We start from the raw sequence: 23,776 nt of genomic DNA on the forward strand, positions 1-23,776 counted from the left end.
GCCAGGTTAAAAATTGCCTCTTAGAGTCCTGGGATGCGTAGGTTAGAGGGATTAGCGGGTAAATATGTGGGGGTAGGGCCTGGGTGGGATTGTGGTCGGTGCAGACTCGATGGGCCGAATGGCCTCCTTCTGCACTGTAGGGATTCTATGATTTCTAAGAGTCAACCAATGTTCAGGACTCTTGGCCAGACCAGGGAAGAATGGCAGATATCCACTGTATGGTTTTTGCACCAATCTGGTAGTTTCATAGTCACCTTTATTCAGATTTTTTAGCAGCTTGGTACAACCGAGTGGCTTGCTAGGCCAAGCTAAGGACTTTTATGATCTGTATGGCTGGGAAATGGCATTTTGATCCAGATTTTGCAGTTCCTTTGCAACTGATAGAAATCCAGAAGCTCCAGAGTGTAGATTGTTAATGTTCCTGCAGACTGAAATCAGTTATTAGATCTTTGTGCGGCTTTCTTGGTACAGCATAGATACAGCAGGCAATAAAGGCGGCAAATGTATGTTGGCCTTCATAGCGAGAGGATTTGAGTATAAGAATAGTGATATCTCACTGCAATTGTACATGACATTGGTGAGGTCACGCCTTGAGTATCGTGTGCAGTTTTGGTGTCCTTTTCTGAGGAAGGATGTTTTTGCTATTGAGGGAGTGCAGCAAAGGTTTACCAGGCTGACTCCTGGGATGGCAGGACTGTCATATGAGGGGAAACTAAGTCTGTTAGGATTATATTCATTGGAGTTTAGAAGAATGAGAGGGGATCTCATAGAAACTTATAAAACATCAACAGGATTTGACAAGGTAGATTCAGAAAGAATATTCCCTATAGTGGGGGAGTCCAGAACTAAGGGTCATAGTTTGAGGATAAGGGGTAAAACTTTTAGGACTGGGATGTGGAGAAATTTCTTCACCCAGAGAGTGGTGAATCTGTGGAATTCAGTACCACAGAAATTGATGAGGCCAAAACATTGTGTGATTTCAAGAAGGAATTAGATATAACGCTTTGGGGCTAAAATCCCTATCAGGGATATGGGAGGGAATATGGGATCATGGTATTGAATTTGATGATCAGCCATGATCATTAAGATTGGTGGTGCAGGCTCGAAGGGTCAAATGGCCTATTCCTGCTTTCTATATATGTTTCTATGTTTCTTCAAGGGCAGCAGTGAACACCATTGTTTTGCCACTAACTACAAAATCCAGCTCATTTTTTGGAATAAACTTTGGATAACAAACAAATGTTATTTGTGATGTACCTTCTCTTCATCAACTGCAGCTCTGTGGAATCAAAGTATCTTCCAAAGGCTCTCAGTGAATGCAGTGCACACTGTATTAGTGTTCTACTCTCAGGAAGATAGTAAGCTCAATCACAGGTCCATGCAAAATAAAAAGAGTGTGCAATAATTGAGTTCAATGTGCTTGTTGGGGTGAGAAAGGAGATGAATTATTCACTTTTATTTTACTGCCCATGAACTTCTGTCGTTAAGGGTTTGTGTGTGGATGTTGGATGAGAATAGAACTGGGTTCAGCTATGATACCCGACACATTGAGTGTTGGAAGGTCATTTTGACTCAACATGCCAAGATTGACCATTGGGCTAAGTGTTGTTGCAGTACTGCCTTTAGACAAAAAGGGAAGAAAACTGGACCAAAAAAATTGAGCTCAGTTTTGCTAAATAAATTATCAAGAAAAATTGAACAAATATACAGCAAGTACAACAAGTATTGCAAAATGCCATCAAAATCAGCTGACAAGGCCATTTGTAAGGATGCAGTTTCGATCTACAGTACATCTGTTTTTTGTTCCCTGCAGACGAGGAATTCTTTTTTCCACTGCAGTTGGAAAAAAAATCAGAACAAAGGACAGAAGCCAGCACAATTGTGTGCACTTTTGCTTAACTTCACAAACTGCAAAAACAGTTTCACGTAACGTCAATATATTTCAGTTAGGGTGTGCTCAAAAGTTCCCATTATCATTTCCATATGATCTTTCCTGAATTTCTGCGGTAGAATTTTGTGCATACTATAAATCATTAAAGTATCACTTGAGAATGCATCACATAAGATCTACTGTGGTTTGAGTTGTGCATCAGAATGGATGCACTTCAACTTTTACAACCACAACACTCAGCAACAACTTGGTTTTATCTAGTGCCTTTAACATCATAAAATGTCCCAAGATGTTTCACAGGAACGTTTTCAAATAAAATTTGACACTAAGCCGCAGAAGGAAATATTAGGGTAGATGACAAAAGACTGAATCAAAGAGGTTAGTTTTAAACAGCATCATAAAGAAAGAAAGGTAGAGTGGCTGAGAAATTTAGGGAGGGAGTTTCAAAACTTAGGGCCTTGACAGCTGCAGACAGAGCTGCCAATGGAGGAGTGATTAAATTCGGCTCAAGAGGCGAGGATTGGAGGAGTGCAGGTATTTTGGAACTCTGTAGACCTGAGAGACAGGGAGGAGTGAGGCTCGGAAGGATTTGAAAACAATGATGGGGTGTTTTAAAATAGAGATGTTGATTAACTGGGAACCAATTGGTCAGTACAAAGTTGGTGAGTGAATAGAATTTTGTTGCGAGTTAGGATATGAGCAGCAGAGTTGTGGCATATTTTAGATTTACAGAGGGTAGAAAGTGACAGGTTAGTAAGGGATACATTGGGAATGAGGAAACAAAGCCATGAATGAGGGTTTCAGTCAAACAGCTAAGGCAAAAGCAAAGTTGGGTGTTGTAACAGAGGTAAGAATAGGTAGTCTTCATAATGGTATAGATGTGATTGCAAGTTTATTTCAGGGCAAATATGACACCAAGTTTGTGGATGGTCTGGTTTGGCATCAAACAGTTGTCAGAAGGATGGAGTTGGTGGCGAGGAAATGGTGTTTGTGGCAGGGACGAATGACAATGGCTTGGATCTTTCCAATTCTTGGTTGGATGAAAAATCTACTTAACTGTTACTGGATGTTGGATCAGCAGACTGACAATTTAGAGTCAGTGGAGGGGTTGGGAGAGATGGTGCTGAGGTTGAGCTGAGTATTGTCAGAATACATGTGGAAACTGTGTTTTTGGATGATGTTGTCAAGGGGCAGCATGTAGATAAAAGAGGGGGCCGCAGATTCTTGAGGGTATGAAAGGTAATGGTGCAGGGAGTGGGAAGAGAAACCATTTTAGGTAATTCCTTAGTTCAGATAGTTAAGAATGGAATCAGGCAAGTTCATTCACACCCTGTGGATAACAGACAGAATCTTTGGAAGAGAACAGGTCATCTGTGTTATAGGCTTTTGCTACCAAATAAACCTGTTGGACTTTAACCTGGTGTTGTTAAACTTCTTATAGGCTGTAAACAGGTTGAGAAGAAAGAGGAATAGTTGACCCTTTTCATAGTAATATTAGGATGTAATTTGTTACTTCTAAAAGGGCCATTTCAGGACTGTGCCAGGGAAGAGTCCTGATTGGAGGATAAAACAGTTCTGGGAAAGATCAAACTGATTTGGAAAGGAACAACATCTTCAAGGACTTTAGAGAGCCCAATATTCAGACTTTTTCCCAAAGCCCGAGGGGCAAGATGGGCCAATTTGGGTTTTAAACACTTCCCGGAAATAGAGTGAGAATTTGGAACCCCAATCGTGTGATGTAAAGAAACAATTTAATAGTGGCACTGCGTAACGTTGGTCTCCATGATGTAAAAATCAGAAATGAAGTCTACTGAAGCTGCTGAATCCAGTTGGTTAAGCTTTGCATATAACCACCACATCTTCCCCAGGGTCAAGCAGGTCGGCAGGCCATGCACTGCATTTTATGGCTTCTCTGCCATCAAATTACCCAGAGCGTAGATAAGTATTTGAAGCAATAAATAAAAATGTTCTTGAAAACTTTCTTGATTTTCATCCTCCACATAGACCTTGATTTTTCAGTTGAGAGGATGGGTATACAGTTCACATTGAGGCCCCTGGCAATGACTTTCTTTAGCCAGATTGATATAGATGTGACAAATTCAGAAATCTTAATTAACTGCCAGTCACTACCTCCCTTCTTCTCATCCCGTCTACAGCAGTGCAATGATACACGCTCACAGACTTCGTCAGAAACACAAAAGGTTTTTATTAATATGGAAAAGCTGCACAGATGCTAGCAGCTCAGCTGCCCTAGGGCAGCCCACCGGCTGTCCCTTCTCTACATGTCTTCTACACGTCTTTAGCTGAAGAGAAGACTTAACCGCAGGCGTGATTACCAACTCTTAGTCTCAATAGGTCATCTCAAGCCAGGTGACTTCTGCTGTGTTGCCCTTAAAAGGGCATTCACTCATCTCTCCCACTTCAACTCCTTTATAAAATCTTCAATAACCAAGTTACTCAAGCCCAAATTCTAACTAAACAAGTTGGACAATTATAAATCGAGTCTCAGGAATTTTTCTGTTTCTTGTAGAATGGTGTAATTCTATAGTCTGAGGAACTGCAAATAACAATTATTTCTTCCGGCACAGGCAGTTCATTACTACTTGCTTTCACAGAGACATGAGTTATATCTCTAAAACGTCGATCAGATACTTTGGTAATTACAGGTTTGAAAACATTTCTTGATGGCAACACTGACTGCTGGAGTCTCTCCCTACTCCTCAAGTGATTGATGTGTTTACGATTTTCTGTCCCTCCGTAGTCTACCGGGTAAGACAGGTATCTGCTCACAGAGACAATAATTCCAGAGATCTAACTTGATCTACTACCGAAGTTTCATGTTATGGTAGCATGTAATATTATGGACTTAATATGGGTTTTTCATTGTTGCAGTGCTGATGGCTCATTGATGAAGTCTTAAGGCTTGTGTGTCCAAACATAAACACTTTTATTGGTACACTTTTTATGGGTAGGCTTTAACTATGTACAGTTCCAAATATAGTCTTGCATGGAGCTCTTCCATTTCAGCAACCTTGTTATGGAAAGTAACCCCAGCTTCATTTGAAGTCTTTAATTTCTGCGTTTCTTCTGAGGTTAATCCATCATGTTCTTACTGTACGTATACATTTCACAAATGGAATCCTCATTTCTACTTGTCTTAACTCCAGCTAATCCCTTTTTGGCTTCAAGTCTGTCTCTGACAAAGTGTTGACTTGTTTCCATTCTGCGATTCTCTTGTTGTCCTTTATTTGGTCTGTTAATCTCTTTTGGTGGCTGCCTTCTGAGGTCTTTTGGTGCCCTTCTTCTGGGCTTTTTCAGTGCCCACCTTCTGGGTTTTTTTGGTACCCTCTTTCTGGGGTCTTTCAGTGACCTCTTTCCGGAGTCTTTCAGTGCACTCCTTACGGAGGTCTTCTGTTGCCTCCTCCGAGAAATTTGTTACTTACGGATCTTTTTTGAGCGTTGCCCTCTTTCGGGGTCTTCTCCAATTTTCCTGTGTATTGTCCATTGTTTGTTCTTGTGGTTGCTGCTTTAAATGCATTTCCACACTAAATGTATTACCAATTTAAATGCACTCTCTCTTTAAATGCATTACCGATTTAAGACAGTCGTTTTTAAAAACTTAGTTGCTGGTTCTTTCTCTGGGCTTTCCCGCGCTTCGGAAGTTTTGGCAGGAACATGCTGCTCTTCTCTTGAACCTTTTTAAAACCTTTCTTCTCTTCTTTTTACTAATGGAAAGTTCTCAGCAATCTCCAAAGCTTTTTTTTTCTTCTTCTGGCCATTTGAAGAGCCTGTTTACCCTCTACTTTTTGATATGCCCGTTTTTGTCAATTTCACTGCAGGCTTGATCCATGGGGGCTTTTTAAAAACTTTCTTCAATTCTTTTAAGCAGATGGAGCTCTTCTCCTCTTTCAAAAACTTTGTTGCCTGGAGTCCCTCATTGTAGGGAATGCTACCCAGACACCCCCCCTTGCAGGCTCCGCTCAGATCAGGAGCCTGGCAATCTCAGCCTCTTCATTTTCTCATGCTTCTGCAACAGGTCCTGCAGCTCCTTAAGGTATTTTTCCCTTTTCGCCAAAAATACTGCTGTGTTTCTTTGCTTTCTCTCTTCAACAAACACTGCAGCAACTGCCTTTTTCCTTAAGTTCCATTTTTCCTTAAAGACAAAATCACAGCACTTGCTTCCAGAACCATAGAATCACTACAGTGCAGAAGGAGGCCATTCGGGCCACTGAGTCTGCACTGACTCTCCAAAAGAATATCTTACCCAGGCCCAACTCCCGCCACCCTATCCCTGCAACCCTGCGCAGTTACCATGTTCAATCCACCTAACCTACACATCTTGAGGCATTAAGGGGCAATTTAGTATGGCCAATCCACCTAACCTACACATTTTTGGAGTGTGGGAGGAAACTGGAGCATCCGGAAGAAATCCATGCAGACATGGGGAGAATGTGCAAACTCCACTCAGTCACCCAAGGCTGGAATCAAACATGGATCCCTGGCTCTGTGAGGCAGCAGTCCTAACCACTGTGCCAGGTTACTTTCTCTTCAACTTTTTCCTATATATTCTTGACTGTACTTGCCAATCCAATCTCATTCTGCATTTGTCGCGCAGGGTCTGGCAATATCTCAATATCTGAAGTGGGTTTATTCGCCCAAAGACAGGCACCTGGGTGAGTGGGTATTTTTTTCTCTCAAGTCTACTCTTTTTTTATTGATAAGATAGGTACTCAGCAATTAACTAACTTTATGGGGAATTAGTTACAGTCCGCGTTTTGTGATTCGTTTTGACATAACACGAGATGCCACACAGAAAATGTAAACCAAAGGTTCCACAAATTTGCATATATTTCAAGCTGTGCATTGGAAAAGAGTTTGGTACCATGATTTACCATTGAGACAACAATGCTGAAATTCATAAAAATCCACTGAGGTGCCTACAATTGTCGATCTAGGTTAATTATGGCCTATGAACAACTTCTTGCAGACTCGAGCACTAGTAAGTACATGTTGAAACAAAATTATTACATGCTTATGGCTCAAAGCTTGGCTGATTGAACTGATAGTCAATCTAGCAGCATATTTGACAGGTGCCCCAAATACAAATAAAATATGATTTGTTCTCAATGTGTTTTATGCAGAGATGCATAGAAATTGCAGATAAGCACTTTCCCATAAAGACCAAGAAGTGATGACCAAAACTCTGACATTTGCAATGGTCTGGATGTACATTGCTTATACAAATTCTTGGCTGGACAATGGTGGATTGCTCTGAGACACAATTCTGCAAAATAAAAAGTTGCTCAAGTTCAGCTGTTGCAGAAATAAGTTTTGCAATCAATAGATCACATCTATACGAAATTCAGGACTGATCTTGGGAGCTCTGTGGATTGAACAATGTATTGTAAATTATTATTCTGCAAACGAAACAAGTTGGGGCAATTAAGGTTTTACACTCTCCCAAGAGATAGTTATAACTTGGGGCCTAAATCTCTTGGTGTAAAGAAACAACTTAAATAGTGATACAGCACAACCTTGATCTCCATAATGTAAAAGTCAGAAATGAAGCCTACTGAAGCTGCTGAATCTGGTTAAATTTTATAGGGCGAGAAGTACATGAGGCTGAAGTGTAAACATCATCCCGTAACTTCCTGACACTCCAGGGTTGGATTTGGGGGATGTCCCAAATTCCCAGGTAAGGGTTTATGTGGCAATTGTCCAGAAGCGCGAACTGCCTCAGAACACCAGCACTGGGAACCATCCACAAAGCAATTTAAATCGCTAACTTCAGATTGTTTGCCAGTTTTTCACCAATAGTTATTCTGAAAGAGTTTGAAGAAATAAAGACATAAAGTTCAGTTTTAATTTCCAGACCAAGCACCACATGAGACACCTCCCATCTCCACCCACCCCACCTCCCAACCCCTTCCCTCCACCCTTCACTCCGTTTGCCCCACTTGGCCTTCTAAACCTATCTGTTTTCCAGTAGCCAGTGAGTAAAAAAGGGGGTAAGGCCTCCCTGGAGTTGCGCCACATTGGGGTCTTCGGGGACTCTTTCACTGAAGGCTCCAAGTAGCTCCAGTCAAAAAAGGTTTCAACGAAGTTTTCCAGAGCAGCTAAGTGTGCTTTAAACTGTTGCAATTCTGGTGGGCGATGAATTTATGCTGCTGGCTGCAATTTATGGCTCACTGACACAAGAACTTCATGGGATTGAAGGATACAATTAATACCAATTGGCAAAGTACAACTATTTTTATAAATTAGTTTTCTGCTTGCCTTTTTTTCCAAGTCTGCCCTTAATACCATTTAGGTAACAAAGAGATAACCTGTGGTTTTCTGCATATATATTTGCCTATTTTCATTGGCCAGAACAGAACAGACAACTTTCCTTTCCATTTCACTATTCTCCTGCTCCCACATTTTGCTTTGTCATCTGGAACCAGAATATCAGCCACTTTGGGGATTCAGAGACAGGTTTCCAATAGTATGTCACAGTTGATTGATATGTTGTGCAGCTGGATTCTATAAAAGCTGCTTTCAAACAATTCATATTTGCAAGGCCTGAAACTTTTCATATTGTCAACCGATTTGGTACAATTTCATTAATCTTCTCCTGTTAAACCACTAAACAGCCATTGCATAATTCCCGAGAGAGGATGCAGACCGAATTCCTGCAGTCTCACAACTTGATTTTCTGATGTTTAAAATCAGTTGCCAAATGGTTTCAACTTGGACTACAAGGAGCAGCTTTGTTGTTAATGATTCTAATCAAGTATCTGGACTGTTTTCATTCCCTCACTATTGGCAGAATCTGGAGATCTTGATTAAACTCAATGTTGGACACTTCACTGGAATAAAAAGTCACTAAATTGGAATTGTTAGACAAAATTGCATTACAAAAGATGTTCAAAAAGATTAAATAGACAGGGCAATCCAAGAATTCAGATCACTGCTCATAGAAATGATACTGCCGACCACTTCATTAATTCCAACAGCAGCAGTATCTGAGGAAGGTCATACAGTTAGTTGTTCTGAGATTTGGAAAATTTCACATCATAATCTTTCAAGGTCTACTTTTCAAACAACTAGTGCACTACATGTACGGGAATGGTTTGGGCATTTGATGCAAACAGCAAGTGGCAGAAGTGGCAAAACATTCTATTCCCAAACAATGATCAACAACCCCACTTTGGTCAGTACAACATGAGCTTATTTTACAGTTGTGTGCGAGTGGAAATCTTTTTGATCATTAGCTTCTTAAACTTACAAATAAAAATGAGACATCCTTGTCTCAATGTGCATGAATCACAAAAACTCAGTTTGCAGGTGCAGCAGGTAATCAAGAAGGCAAATGGAATGTTGGCTTTTATCACGAGAGGGATGGAGTATAAAAGCAGGGAGGTCATGCTGCAACTGTACAGGGTACTGGTGAGGCTGCACCTAGAGTACTGTGTACAATTTTGGTGCCCTTATTTAAGAAAGGATATATTAGCTTTGGAGGGGGTACAGAGAAGGTTCACCAGGTTGATTCCGGAGATGAGGGGGTTAGCTTATGAGGAGAGATTAAGTAGACTGGGCCTGTACTCTTTGGAGTTTAGAAGGTTGAGGGGAGATCTTATAGAGACATATAAGATAATGAAGGGGCTAGACAGGGTAGAAGCAGCGAGGTTATTTCCACTTACAATGGAAACAAGAACTAGGGGGCATAGCCTCAAAATACGGGGGAGTCAATTTAGAACAGAGTTGAGGAGGAACTTCTTCTCCCAGAGGGTAGTGAATCTTTGGAATTCTCTGCCCAATGAAGCAGTAGAGGCTGCCTCTACTGCTTCATTGTGTTAAATGTGTTTAAGTCACAGATAGATTTTTAATCATTAAAGGGAATTAAGGGTTATGGGGAGCAGGCGGGTAAGTGGAACTGAACCCACTATCAAATCAGCCATCATCTTATTGAATGGCGGAGCAGGCTTGAGGGGCTAGATGGCCAACTCCTGCTCCTATTTCTTATGTTCCTGAACCCTTGTTCAGCTCAGACTATTACTTGTTTATGGGTGATTTTCAGCTGTTGCACAAAATCATCTTGAAGTCTTCAACCTCCATCCTTTCCAAGATGGGGTAAAGAAGGATAGAGTGGGCTGGCACGAAGACAGACAAACAACTTGCATCATACTCTGCGATACTCCAAAAAATTGAGAGAAAATCTTGAGACTAATGTTAAAAAAACTAAAGGGTGTCAAAAAGGTTTCCATTGTGAACACCATAATACGGTACTTAAATACCAAACAGCATTGACGAGCAAACCCTTTATTCTCCAATAAGTAGGGAAAATTCAATGAGTTTGAAGTATTTCACCATACAATGTGCTTTTTAAGTTGTTGAAAGTGACACATGAAGTCTGAGTACACACAGAAAGGATTCCTCCTGTTTTGTGTGCCATTTTTAAGTGGATTTTATCTGTAAACAGGCGAATGTGGTTCCTCTGTTTAAGAAAGGGAATAGAAATGACCCTGGTAATTATAGACCGGTTAGTCTTACTTCGGTGGTTGGTAAATTGATGGAAAAGGTCCTTAGAGATGGGATTTACGACCATTTAGAAAGATGCGGATTAATCCGGGATAGTCAGCACGGATTCGTGAAGGGCAAGTCGTGCCTCACAAATTTGAGGAGGTAACTAAGTGTGTTGATGAAGGTAGGGCAGTTGATGTCATATACATGGATTTTAGTTAGGCGTTTGATAAGGTCCCCCATGGTCGGCTTATGATGAAAGTAAGGAGGTGTGGGATAGAGGGAAAGTTGGCCAATTGGATAGGTAACTGGCTATCTGATCGAAGACAGAGGGTGGTGGTGGATGGAAAATTTTCGGACTGGAGGCAGGTTGCTAGGGGAGTGCCACAGGGATCAGTGCTTGGTCCTCTGCTCTTTGTGATTTTTATTAATGACTTAGAGGAGGGGGCTGAAGGGCGGATCAGTAAATTTGCTGATGACACCAAGATTGGTGGAGTAGTGGATGAGGTGGAGGGCTGTTGTAGGCTGCAAAGAGACATAGATAGGATGCAAAGCTGGGCTGAAAAATGGCAAATGGAGTTTAACCCTGATAAATGTGAGGCGATTCATTTTGGTAGGACTAATTTAAATGTGGATTATAGGGTCAAAGGTAGGGTTCTGAAGACTGTGGAGGAACAGAGAGATCTTGGGGTCCATATCCACAGATCTCTAAAGGTTGCCACTCAAGTGGATAGAGCTGTGAAGAAGGCCTATAGTGTGTTAGCTTTTATTAACAGGGGGTTGGAGTTTAAGAGCCGTGGGGGTTATGCTGCAACTGTGCAGGACCTTGGTGAGACCACATTTGGAATATTGTGTGCAGTTCTGGTCACCTCACTATAAGAAGGATGTGGAAGCGCTGGAAAGAGTGCAGAGGAGATTTACCAGGATGCTGCCTGGTTTGGAGGGTAGGTCTTATGAGGAAAGGTTGAGGGAGCTAGGGCTGTTCTCTCTGGAGCGGAGGAGGCTGAGGGGAGACTTAATAGAGGTTTATAAAATGATGAAGGGGATAGATAGAGTGAACGTTCAAAGACTATTTCCTTGGGTGGATGGAGCTATTACAAGGGGGCATAACTATAGGGTTCATGGTGGGAGATATAGGAAGGATATCAGAGGTAGGTTCTTTATGCAGAGAGTGGTTGGGGTGTGGAATGGACTGCCTGCAGTGATAGTGGAGTCAGACACTTTAGGAACATTTAAGCGGTTATTGGATAGGCACATGGAGCACACCAGGATGATAGGGAGTGGGATAGCTTGATCTTGGTTTCAGATAAAGTTCGGCACAACATCGTGGGCCGAAGGGCCTGTTCTGTGCTGTACTGTTCTATGTTCTATAAAATACACCGAAGTGTCATGAACCCATGACTAATTACTATTATGCAGGAGATGCTCTCAGGTCAGTAATAGAACTTGATGTATAATTAGTGTTTCCAAGTTTCACATTTTAGTACAAACAGAAAAATATCCCAAATAGGTGAGTGAATGAATAATGATATAGAACCTTTAATAAAAAAGAATAATCCTATAAGTGAATTCAGTGTCAGCAGCTAATCATGATCATCAACATTGTTAATTATTTGCAAATATTTTCTCACGAGTTGGGAGACCAAGTTGGACTCTGAGCTTTGGTTCAGATCTGCAGCAAAGGGGACACAGATTCGGGTCTGGAGACCAGAAAGAGTTGTTACGGCTGGCAGCACTCAGGTAATGCACCATTTTATTCAAGTCCCTTACCCGTGTGGTTAAAAGTGCCTGGCTACATACTTGAACAGCTAAAATGGTTTCTCCCATTAAACAATTACTGCCAATCTTCTGCTACCTGTTATGGCAGTGGTTATTCTCTGTAAGTAGTCTGTTTCTTAGAGTTATAGTTTCCCTTGAGGGTTAATACTGCTTTGATACCAGTGTAATAAACAAACCTTGTTTTATTATCTTGTCAGTCCGTGTGATTAAGTCACACATTACATCTTGCCATAATCAAGATTCCACCATACAGGCATCCAGTCAGGGCAGACGAAATGGAAAGATGTCTGACCGAGATAGAGTGGATGGTGAAAGAACTGGAACTGGCACTGTCAGCAGGGAAAACTGAAAGACCTGCAGTTCAACAGATGCGCAAGCTTCATAGAATGAAGTTGAGAGTCAAAGCAGTGACCAGAAAGTCATTTCCAGTGTGCCTTCCTTTAACGCAGCAGGGGATGGATGGAATATTCTGTCACAAGATATTTTACCTGCCATAGGATAGGAAGCTGGATGGATTTGGCTGAAGGCCGGAGACCCCAACGACCTGGTGGTTAAGGACTGGACTGAGAACGTACAGTGGCCTCAATGAGAGGGAGGCAGTGTTCATGAAGGAACATCTGTGTTGGAATGTTCACTGGGAGATACTGGACAGAAGTGCGCATGTTCAAAGAAATACACGGACGATCTTTGAAGTCCTGGCACGACGTCTTAGGAACAACAGTAACCTTTCATTGATGCAGTAAGAAGTCTCGCAACACTAGGTTAAAGTCCAACAGGTTTATTTGGTAGCACGAGCTTTCGGAGCACTGAGTCAGGTGAGTTCTGCATTACTGATGCAGCAGAGGTTTAATGAGTACAAAGGAGCCACAAGCCAAAGAGAGTCTCCATATCCCTGGAGCTGGTGAAGCTGTTCAACTCATTATCCTCCTGGATACCTTGTTTGGGTCGACCAGGGCATGCAGCTGAAAACTGCCTCGCTACAGAGGTAAAGATGTCCAGAGGGAGTGATTAAAAAGTGACAAACCCCGAATATCTTTCTTTGACACACGAGATATCATCAGGATCATGGGGGAAGACTGGACTCCTAAGATCAGTTGCCACCAGGTGACTGTTGACATGGGCAGGGATGTAGACCTAAGGCTGAAGAGGCAGGCAAATGGCTGCACAGCGAACACAAATCCAATCTTTGCTGGTCCTACCTTTACAGTAAGCCTTATGACCAAGCATATCCATGGGACACTCCAAATAAGTGTTGGAATTGTAACAGGGTTGGGCTCTTCCAACGAGACTACCCTCAACAACCACATGCACCAGAGATGTCAGGCATGGCTACTCCATTCAGCACAACTAGTCCTTCACCAGAAAAGTTACAGGTCCGGGAAAAGAAATGCCTCAGCCAGAAAACTGAACATGGAAGGCAACCCACTTTCCACTTTGTCTGTTAGGGGATGCTTACAGCTGGTGCCATGCCCAAGCCTCAGGCAAATGACAGCATTCACACCCAATCCATTGTGGAATCCAGGCAGGGTGTTGTCAAAGTATCACTGATGTGCTGATGATGGAGGTCCAAACCTGATCTAGAGGTTTAGAGCCATGTACAGTTTCACGTTTGCCATCCATTGCAAAATAGGACCTCAGGCTGCTTCAACTAGTTGAGGAAACATTGGTAGATTTTACTTTACTGGAAAAGGTTGGTGGTGTCTTGGAGCAGTTTACCTGTAACCCAAGGCACACTGTTGCCAATGTCCAAACTGTTCCAGCCAATGTTCCCTGGATCGTATCAACTCTGTGTGTATTTTTGAAATTGGAATTAAATGTAAATACCTCAAAATGTTAATGAGAAGAAACAGGTGCTGCTGCAGTAAAATGGCCCATCAACTGCACGCTGTGAGCTTGTGCTATCCACGGTGCATAGCCGACAAGAATCTCGCCAATTATTGGGGTGAAGTCATTCAGACAAATACCCTCATATATGCACTGCAAACTGTTCCAGACAATCAAGTTTTCAGATCTTATAAAAATGGTCTGCCTGCCAATACTTCTCTTAAAAAACACACCATTAGCTCAAGGCGGCATTAGGAAGTGGCACCCCTGGACAATGGCGAGGGGATTTTTCTAGACTTCAGTCAGCAGCTGGGATCCTCAAAGGGCAGCGGCAGACCTCCAAAATCATCTGGCTCACTACAGGAATGGGGATGATAGCAATGAGCTTCAGGAAGTCTGGAATGACAATCCTGTTGGCAAGATCTAGATGGCAATGAGCTTCAGGAAGTCTGGAATGACAATCCTGTTGATTGATCAACTTCCTTTTACCAAACATTTGGAGACTGCTTCTAGTGTTCTCATTAATAATAGCTGAGATACCTACTTCAGAACAGACCAAGCTTCGATTTTTGAAACTGCCTGGCTTGTAAAGCTTAGAAATCTACTGGCCAATCCACTTATCCATTTGAGGACAAGTAAATAATGTTAATTTGAAACACATTCATGTTGCGGGCTCCCCCAACTTAAGAACATTAGAATTAGGAGCAGGAATAGACAATTCAGCTCCTCGAGTCTGCTCTGCCATTCAATACCATCATGGTTGATCTCATCTAGGCCTTCCTGCCCAATCCCCAAAACCCTTCATCCCACTACTAATTAAAAAAACTATCTACCTTTTTGTTTAATATTCTGGTGTCCACTGCAATCGGGTTGCAAATTCCACAGATTCATGACCCTTTGAGTGAAGTAATTCCTCCTCATTTCTGTATTAAATCTGCTACCACTTAGCTTAAAACTATGACTTCTTGTTCTAGACTGCCTTACAAGGGAAAATATCCACTCTACGTCTACCCCATCAATCTCCTTTAGCATCTTATATATCTCAAATAGATCTCCTCTCATTCTCCAGCGAATATAGGCCTAAACTGTTCAATCTTTCTTCATAAGACAAGTCCTTCATCCCAGGAATCAATCTAGTAGACCTTATCTGAACTGCCTCTGATGCATTTATATCCTCTCTCAAGTAAGGGGAATGAAAACTGTGCACAGTACTCCAGATGCGGTCTCACCAATGTCCTATACAGTTGCTACAGCACTTCACTACTTTTATACTCTATTCACGGCACGGTAGCACAGTGGTTAGCACTGCTGCTTCACAGCTCCAGGGACCTGGGTTCGATTCCTGGCTTGGGTCACTGCCTGTGTGGAGTTTGCACATTCTCCTCGTGTCTGCGTGGGTTTCCTCCGGGTGCTCCGGTTTCCTCCCACAGTCCAAAGATGTGCGGGTTAAGTTGATTGGCCATGCTAAAAAAAAAATTGCCCTTAGTGTTCTGAGATGCGTAGGTTAGAGGGATTAGTGGGTAAATAGGTAGGGATATGGGGGTAGGGCCTGGGTGGGTTTGTGGTCAGTGCAGACTCGATGGGCCAAATGGCCTCTTTCTGTACTGTAGGGTTTCTATGTTTCTATTAGCAATAAATTCCATTTACCTTCCTTATTAACTGCTGCACCTTGTTTGGGTATGGATCAGAAATCGCAAAGTATGTTATAAAGTCTGACTAGATCCCAACAGTTTTTCTATTTGGGCATTAGTGAGAGAATAAGGTGTTTCACTCCAGGTATGATTCTGTTGACACACTAGGAAGCTTTTATCAAAACAAACTTTATTTAACAATACAGTTTAACTACAACAAATTAATTAGCTTAACTTTTACCAACTGAAATACTTAAACATGACAATTATTAACTGCAAATCTATCTCCATTAGTTCAAATTCAAGCAAACTTCCTCTTATAAACTTAAACTCCTCTTCAAAATCAGGGAAAAACAAAATAAAAATGCATTAACTTAGATTAAAACAAACACATCCCTTGCTAAAATCAATCATTAGCCTGCATTCTGAGCATGTGAATTGCCTGTTTTGTAGACAAATCGGCACAGTGTAAACAGAGCTGAATTTCAAACATACCCCTCGCAAGAAACAGGATATGAATACATTCCTTAAAGGCACAGTATTATCATAACCTATACAGTAACTTTGTGATTCATGCACGAGGGCACATACATCCCTCTGTACCAAAGTATTTTGAAGTTTCTCTCCACTTAGATAATAAGTTGCACTTTTATTCCCCCAACCAAAGTGGATAACATCACATTTATCCATGTCAAATTCCAACTGCCAAATTTTGGCCCACTCACCTAACCTATCCATTTGTAAATTTCTTATTTTCTCAATGCTATTTGCTTTCCCACCCATTGTAGTGTCATCTGCAAAGTGGCTATAATACATTCCATCCCTGCAACCAGGTCATTAACATATGCTGTAAATAGTTGGGGCCTGAGGACTGAACCCTGTGGTACACCATTAGTTACAGCTTGCCAACACAAAAAATACCCATTTATTCCCACTCTCAGCTTTTTGTTGGTTAGCCAATCCTCTATCCAAGCTAATATATTACCCCCGACCCCATGGAATCTTATCACTTGTATCAATCTTTTGTACAGCACTTTATCAAATGTGTTCTGGAAATCCAGATACACTATATCTACAGAACCCCATTATCCACTTTGTTTGTTACATCTTCGAAGAACTCTAGCAAATTAATCAAACACAATTTACCCTCCATAAAAATATGCTGACTCTGATGGCTTCGTTTTGACTTTCCAAATATCCCATTACTACGTCCATAATAATGGATTTCAACAATTTCCCAACGACAGAAGTTAAACTAACTGGTCTACAGTTTCCCACTTGCTGCCTTTCTCCCTTGTTGAACTGGGATGTTGCATTAGCCTTTTTCCAATCCACTGGGATCTTTCTGGAATCCCCCGAATTTTGGAATATTATAACCAATGCCTCTGCTATCTCTGCTGCCACTTCCTTTAAGATCTTAGGATGTAGGCCATCAGGCCCTGGGGAATTGACTGCCTTTAATCCCAATGCTCCAGTTTATTGCCCTCAAACTGAATTTGAAATTCAAATGTGCAATGATCACTCTTCCCTGGAGGATCCTTTACTACAAGATCATTAATTAATCTCTTCTCATTATATAATACAAAATCCAAAATAACCTGCTCCCTGGTTGGTTTGACAATATATTGATCCAGGAAACAAGCTCTAATATATCCTATGAACTCTCTCTTGTGGTTATCCTTGTTCAATTTGATTAATCCAATCTATATGCATATTAAAATTACTGATGATTATTATTGTACCTTTCTTACAATCCCCAGTATTTCCTGGTTTATACTGTGCCCTACTGTGAAACTACTATTAGTGGGACCTATGATTACTCCCACCAGGGACTTCTTTCCTTTGTTATTTCTTATTTCTACCTAGATTGATTCCATATCTTGATCTCCAATGCCAATATAATTTCTCACTACAGCACTGATCCCTTCCTTTGCCAACAAAGTGACACCATCTTTTCCTTTCTATCTATTCTTTGGAAACATTAAGTGCCCTTGAATAGTCAACTCCCAGATCTGGTCTCCTGGTAATGATTCTCAGTAATCACCAACAAATCATGCCATTTTGTCTCTATTTGCACTGTTAACTCACTTATTTCATTCCAAATGCTACATGAATTCAAATATTGTGGATGGAATTTTCTCATCCTACTCGCCATTGGAATCATTAACAGGTGGAAGGAGGAGGATGCAAACGTCCGTTGACTTTGGGCGGGATTTTCTGGCTTTGGAGCGAGTGCAGCCGGAAATTCCCACCCAACACCTTTAAATTTGTTGTATTATTAATTTTCCCTACTCTTATACATTTTCCTGGTGTAACCACATGCTCTTTCCCTTCCTTTTATGATCTCGTAACAATTAGCTTCATCATTAACCTGTACTCCGACCTTCTCCTTACTTTGATCTTTTAAATTTCCATGCAACTGAACCCTCCTCCCCCACATTATTTAGTTTAAAGCCCTATCGACAGTCCTAGTTATTCAATTTGCCAGGACACTGGTCCCAGCATGACTGAAGTGACGCCCATCACAACCAAACAGCTCTCTCTTACCCCCAGTTATTTGGTAGCATGTTATAAGACCATAAGATATAGGATCAGCCTTAGGCCATTCGACCCATCAAGTCTGCTCCACCATTCAATCATGGCTGATATGATTCTCATCCCCATTCTCCTGCTTTCTTCCTGTAATCCTTGATTCCCATATTGATCAAGAACCTATCTACCTCTGTCTTAAAGACACTCAATGACCTGGCCTCCACAGCACTCTGTGGCAATGAGTTCCACAGATTCACCACCCTCTGGCTGAAGAAATTCCTCCTCATCTCAGTTTTAAAGGGGGCGTCCCTTCACTCCTCACAACCACTCTGAGGTTGTGCCCTCGAGTTGTCGTCTCTCCCACTAGTGGAAACATCCTCTCCACATCCACTCTATCTAGGCCTCTCAGCATTTTGCAAGTTTCAATTAAATCCCCCCTCATCCTTCTAAACTCCATCGAATATAGACCCAGACTCTTCAACCGTTCCTCATATGACAAACCCTTCATTCCTGGGATCATTCTTGTGAACTTCCTCTGGACCCCCTCCAAGGCCTTTCTTAGGTATGGGGCCCAAAATTGCTCAAAATGTTCCAAATGGGGTCTGACCAGAGCCTTCTACAGCCTCAGCAGTACATCCCCGCTCTTGTATTCTAGCTCTCGAGAAATGAATGCTAACATTGAATTTGCCTTCCTAACTGCCAAGTGAACCTGCATGTTAACCTTAAGAGAGTCCTGAACCAGGATTCCCAAGTCCCTTTGTGCTTCAGATTTCCAAAGCCTTTCCCAATTTAGAAAATAGTCTACGTCTCTATTCTTCCTACCAAAGTGCATAACCTCACACTTTCTCACCTTGTATTTCATCTGCCATTTATTTTCCCATTCTCCTAACCTATCCAAGTCATTCTGCAGCCTCCCCACTTCCTCAACACTACCTGTCCCTCTACGTAGTTTTGTATAATCCGCAAATTTAGCAACCATGCTCTCAGTCCCATCTGCCAGATGATTAATGTATATAGTGAAAAGTTGTGGACCCAACACTGACCCCTGTGGAACACCACTAGTCACCAGTTTCCATCCTGAAAAGGACCTCCCCTATCCCCACTCTCTGCTTTCTGTCTGTCAGCCAATCTTCTATCCATGCCAGTATCTTGTCCCAAACACCATTGGCTCTTAGCTTATTTAGCAGCCTCCTGTAAGGTACCTTGTCAAAGGCTTTCTGGAAATCCAAATAAATCACGTCACTGGCTCTTTGTCTAATTTCTTCACTACCTCCTCAAAGAATTATAACAGATTTGTCAGACATGACCTCCCTTTGACGAAGCTGTGCTGACTCAGCCCTATTTTACCATGCATTTCCAAGTATTCCGCAATTTCATCCTTAATAACGGACTCCAAGATTTTACCCATGACTGAGGTCAGGCTAACTGGCCTATAATTTCTGATCTTCTGCCTCCCTTTCTTCTTAAACAGGGGTGTTACATTAGCCTTTTTCCAGTCCTCCAGGATCTTCCCCGACTCTAGGGATTCCTGAAAGATCATCACCAATACCTCCACAATCTCCTCAGCTATCTCCTTCAGAACCCTGGGGTGTAGTCCATCTGATCTGGGCGATTTATCCATCTTCAGATCTTTCAGCTTCCCTAGCACCATCTCCTTAGTGGTGGCCACTACATTTAACTCTGCCCCCTGACTCTCTTGAAGTTCTGACATGTTCCACCGTGAAGACCGATACAAAGTATCCATTCGGTTCCTCTGCCATTTCTTTGTCCCTCATTACTACTTTGTTATATTTCTAAAGATGTGCGGGTTAGGTTGATTGGCCATGCTAAATTGCCCCTGCTAAATTGCCCCTTACTGTCAGGGGGCCTAGCTAGGGTAAATGGGGTTGTGGGGATAGGGCCTGGGTGGGATTGTGGTCGGTGCAGACTCGATAGGCTGAATGGCCTCCTCCTGCATTGTAGGGATTCTATGATTATTTCATTGTAAATCTGCCCATGAAATTGGGCAAGTGCTTTTCAAAATTTAAGTACTGTAGGTTTTTCAGTCCATTTGTTTCAAATTAGTTAAAGATATTGGACCTTCCTTTTCAGATTTCATGTCGGCTGACATTTACCAGTTACTTTCACATAGATATTTCCATTATTTTACCTAATATGGACATTAAAGTGATGGCTCTGTTGTGCCACACTATTTAAAAATGTTAACCTGTCAACATAAAAAGCCCCTAACAAATACAAATTCAACATATAAATCACAACATCACTAATAATCACATCTGCAATCAGCCTCTTCCAATTAGATATACTAAACTGACTTTCTTTACCGCCTGAATTTCCATGTCAAGAATAAATTCATCCATGTCTTACAATTATTTTACGGCTTGTCCTGCATCAATGATGGCTTTACTTTAGGGATAAATCAGTCCAAGATGGAATTTCTAATCAATGATGCACTTACACCTTTGGCTTTAACAATCTCCAAAGAGAGAGAAAATAACCCAGATATAATGCAGCTCCTGTACTAGATCATAATTTTGTTGTACAAAATCAGGTATCAGTGATCAGATAACAGATATCATCTATGTCAGACTCCTATTTATCGACTACAGCTCAGCCTTCAAAGCCATTATTCCTACAAACTTATCTCCAAACTCCATGGCCTGGAGCTCAGCTCCTCCCTCTGCAACTGGATCCCGAATTTCCTAACCCACAAACCGCAATCAGTAAGGATAGGCAACAACACCTCTTCCACGATCATCCACAATACCAGTGCCCCTCAAGGTTGTGTCCTCAGTCCCTTACTTTGCTCCTTATACACCTATGTGGCCAAATTCCTCTCCAGCTCGATTTTCAAGTTTGCTGATGACACCACTGTGGTGGGTCGGATCTCAAACAATGACAAGACGGGAGTATAGGAAAGAGATAAAGAATCTTGTGAATTGGTGAGATGACAATAATCTCTTCCTCAACGTCAACAAAATGAAGGAGATAGTCATTGACTTCAGAAAGCGTAGTGGAGGACATGCCCCTGTCGACATCAATGGGGACGAAATTGAAATGGTCGAGAGCTTCAAGTTTTTAGGTGTCCAGATCACTAACAACCTGTCCTGGTCCCCCTACGCTGACACTACAGTTAAGAAAGCCCACCAATGCCTCTACTTTCTCAGAAGACTAAGGAAATTTGGTATGTCCACTACGACTCTCACCAACTTTTGAAGGTACACCATAGAAAGCATTCTATAAAAGCAAATTACTGCAGATGCTGGAATCTGAAACCAAAAGAGAAAATGCTGGAAAATCTCAGCAGGTCTGGCAGCATCTATAAGGAGAGAAAAGAGCTGACGTGTTCAGTCCAGATGACCTTTTGTCAAAGCATTCTTTTTGGTTGTATTACAGCTTGGTATGGCTCTGTTCTATCCAATACTGCAAGAAACTACAAAGGGTCCATCACTCAAACCAGCCTTCCACCCATTGACACTGTCTACACTACCCGCTGCCTCGGAAAAGCAACCAGCATAATTGAGGACCGCACACCCATGACATACTCTCTTCCACCTTCTTCAGTCGGGAAAAAGATACAGAAGTCTGAGGATATGTACCAACCAACTCAAGAACAGCTTCTTCCCTGCTGCCATGAGACTTTTGAATGGACCTACCTTGCATTAAGCTGATCTTTCTCGATATCCTAGCTATGACTGTAACACTACATTCTGCACTCTTTCCTTTCCCATGAATAGTATGCTTTGTCTTTATAGTGCGCAAGAAACAATACTTTTCACTGTGTGCTGATACATGTGACAATAATAAATCAAATCAAATCAGTATTACTCTTTTGTTGCCACCAAACAACTTTATTGAAATCATTCCCTACCGTAGGCTTTTTGCCTTCTTTCAGTAGTGTCTTTCTTCTCAGAACTCCTTGAATTGTAACAGTGCCTGGGAAGAGGTTCACTGCCAGCTCTTCGGATTCCACAGAACTAAAAATAAAGATAAAAGCAATGTGATAAACTGTACCGGGATGCAGCAAATCCTAGTGGCTTAAAGATACTCAACCGATTTGAACCTAGATGCCATATTTGCACAGCTTAATTATATGTAAAATCAAGAAAGTTTCAGTTTACTGTGTTGCTTTTCTCCACAGTTTACAGCATAAGACACTTTTAATCAGAAGAATTTGTCTTTGAATTCAACCATTGACATTGTGCATCACCTGCCCCACTAAATCAAAGAGACATTCTGGTTTGTTAAAGAATACCTACCAATTTGAAAGTCATATTTTCAGTCTTCAACGTTTAACAAGACTTTGGACAGCACTGGAATTTAAAACACTTTCCTTTGAAAGTAAATCTAACAGAACTATTAGGTCACCACTAATTAGAGGCTATTAATTCTCCAATGAAACAAACACGGTGGTAATTGTTATTATCTGTGAAATAGATATTTTAAAATTTGCTAGGACTCTTTATGGAACATTTTAGTTCAATAAAAATGAATCAAGGCCCATGTCAGAAAACAACTATGTGACTGCTTGATTGTTTGGAAGTTAGAAGAATTTTTTAGAAACAAAGTAGATGTGGTAACTTGAGTCCATAAATAAGATAGGCAAATGCATTGTTAAAAGAAGGATCTCCTTTATATAAATAAATAATGGAGTTTAACTAAACGGAAGTAAACAAAAGAAAACAGGAGCACTAACAGATCTGGACTTACAGGACTCTCTGGCAGACTGAAGTCACGCCCAAAGTCCTCACATGCTCAGAAAGGAGAAAGGCTTATAAGAATACTCTCCAACACTTCTCCCCCCTTAAATTTCAACTTTTTAACAAAATTAATGTCTTAACTACCAGAAACCTTCGGGTTGTGTTGCGACCTATGTAATACCACTGGTGAATCTTGTAATGGTAGATCTGAAATTGTAGATGAAGAGGTAGATTGAGGATCTGTACATGAACATGACTCTTCCCCTCCCACAGCAGAGTCAACTGGCAAACACAAGAATCACTTCTTGGTGAACATCCACAGCAGCCTTACCTTCTGCCATGTTATCAGTAAACGTTGTTGACTCTGAAACCTTTCCTGACTTGAAGTCATACCGCAAGCGAATATGGTCTTGGTGTCTGCGAATAACTCTATACCATTTTGAAATATCACAACCCAAGATACTGGTCCACTTTGGTTCAAAATTATTCCTGGTAAGCACCTCTGGTTACTACCAAAGTTTCTGATGTAGACCTGATTATCTGCCTGTCTTTGGAATGGAAGTCCTGCCCCTCCTTCTGCTTCTTTTGTGTCCTGCTCACTTTTGCTCTGTGATCTGGACAAAGCAGATCCAGATGAGACTTCAGCTTTCTACCCAACAACAATTCCACAGGAGAGAGGCCTGTATGTGATACTGGGATAAAAATCTTGAGAGCTTTGTTCTTAAAGTATCACCTGCTATTCTCTTCAATCCCTCCTTCAAAGTTTGCACAGCTCTCTTGGCCAAACCATTTGCATTAATTTCTGAAACACCTCACTTGTAAACATAGTGCCATTATCTGAAACAAGCAAATCCGGTAACCCATGGGTTGTGAAAATTTGATGTAGCTCAAAACTGTCTCGGAAGACCACAAGACTT

At 41.5% G+C, this 23,776-nt stretch overlaps 1 protein-coding gene across 5 annotated transcripts in view; it reads right to left on the reverse strand.

Annotated features, from left to right (window-relative positions):
- ralgps2 (Ral GEF with PH domain and SH3 binding motif 2) overlaps positions 1-23,776 on the reverse strand; it is a 515,898-nt gene that overhangs the window by 43,415 nt on the left and 448,707 nt on the right. For all 5 annotated transcript variants that reach the window (XM_078218008.1, XM_078218006.1, XM_078218004.1 and 2 more), the window contains one exon: positions 22,031-22,136. In XM_078218008.1, coding sequence (XP_078074134.1) covers positions 22,031-22,136 — 106 coding nt within the window. The remainder of the gene's footprint in view (positions 1-22,030; positions 22,137-23,776) is intronic.

This window comes from Mustelus asterias, chromosome 8, assembly GCF_964213995.1.
Source record: "Mustelus asterias chromosome 8, sMusAst1.hap1.1, whole genome shotgun sequence".
Lineage (NCBI taxonomy): Eukaryota > Metazoa > Chordata > Chondrichthyes > Carcharhiniformes > Triakidae > Mustelus > Mustelus asterias.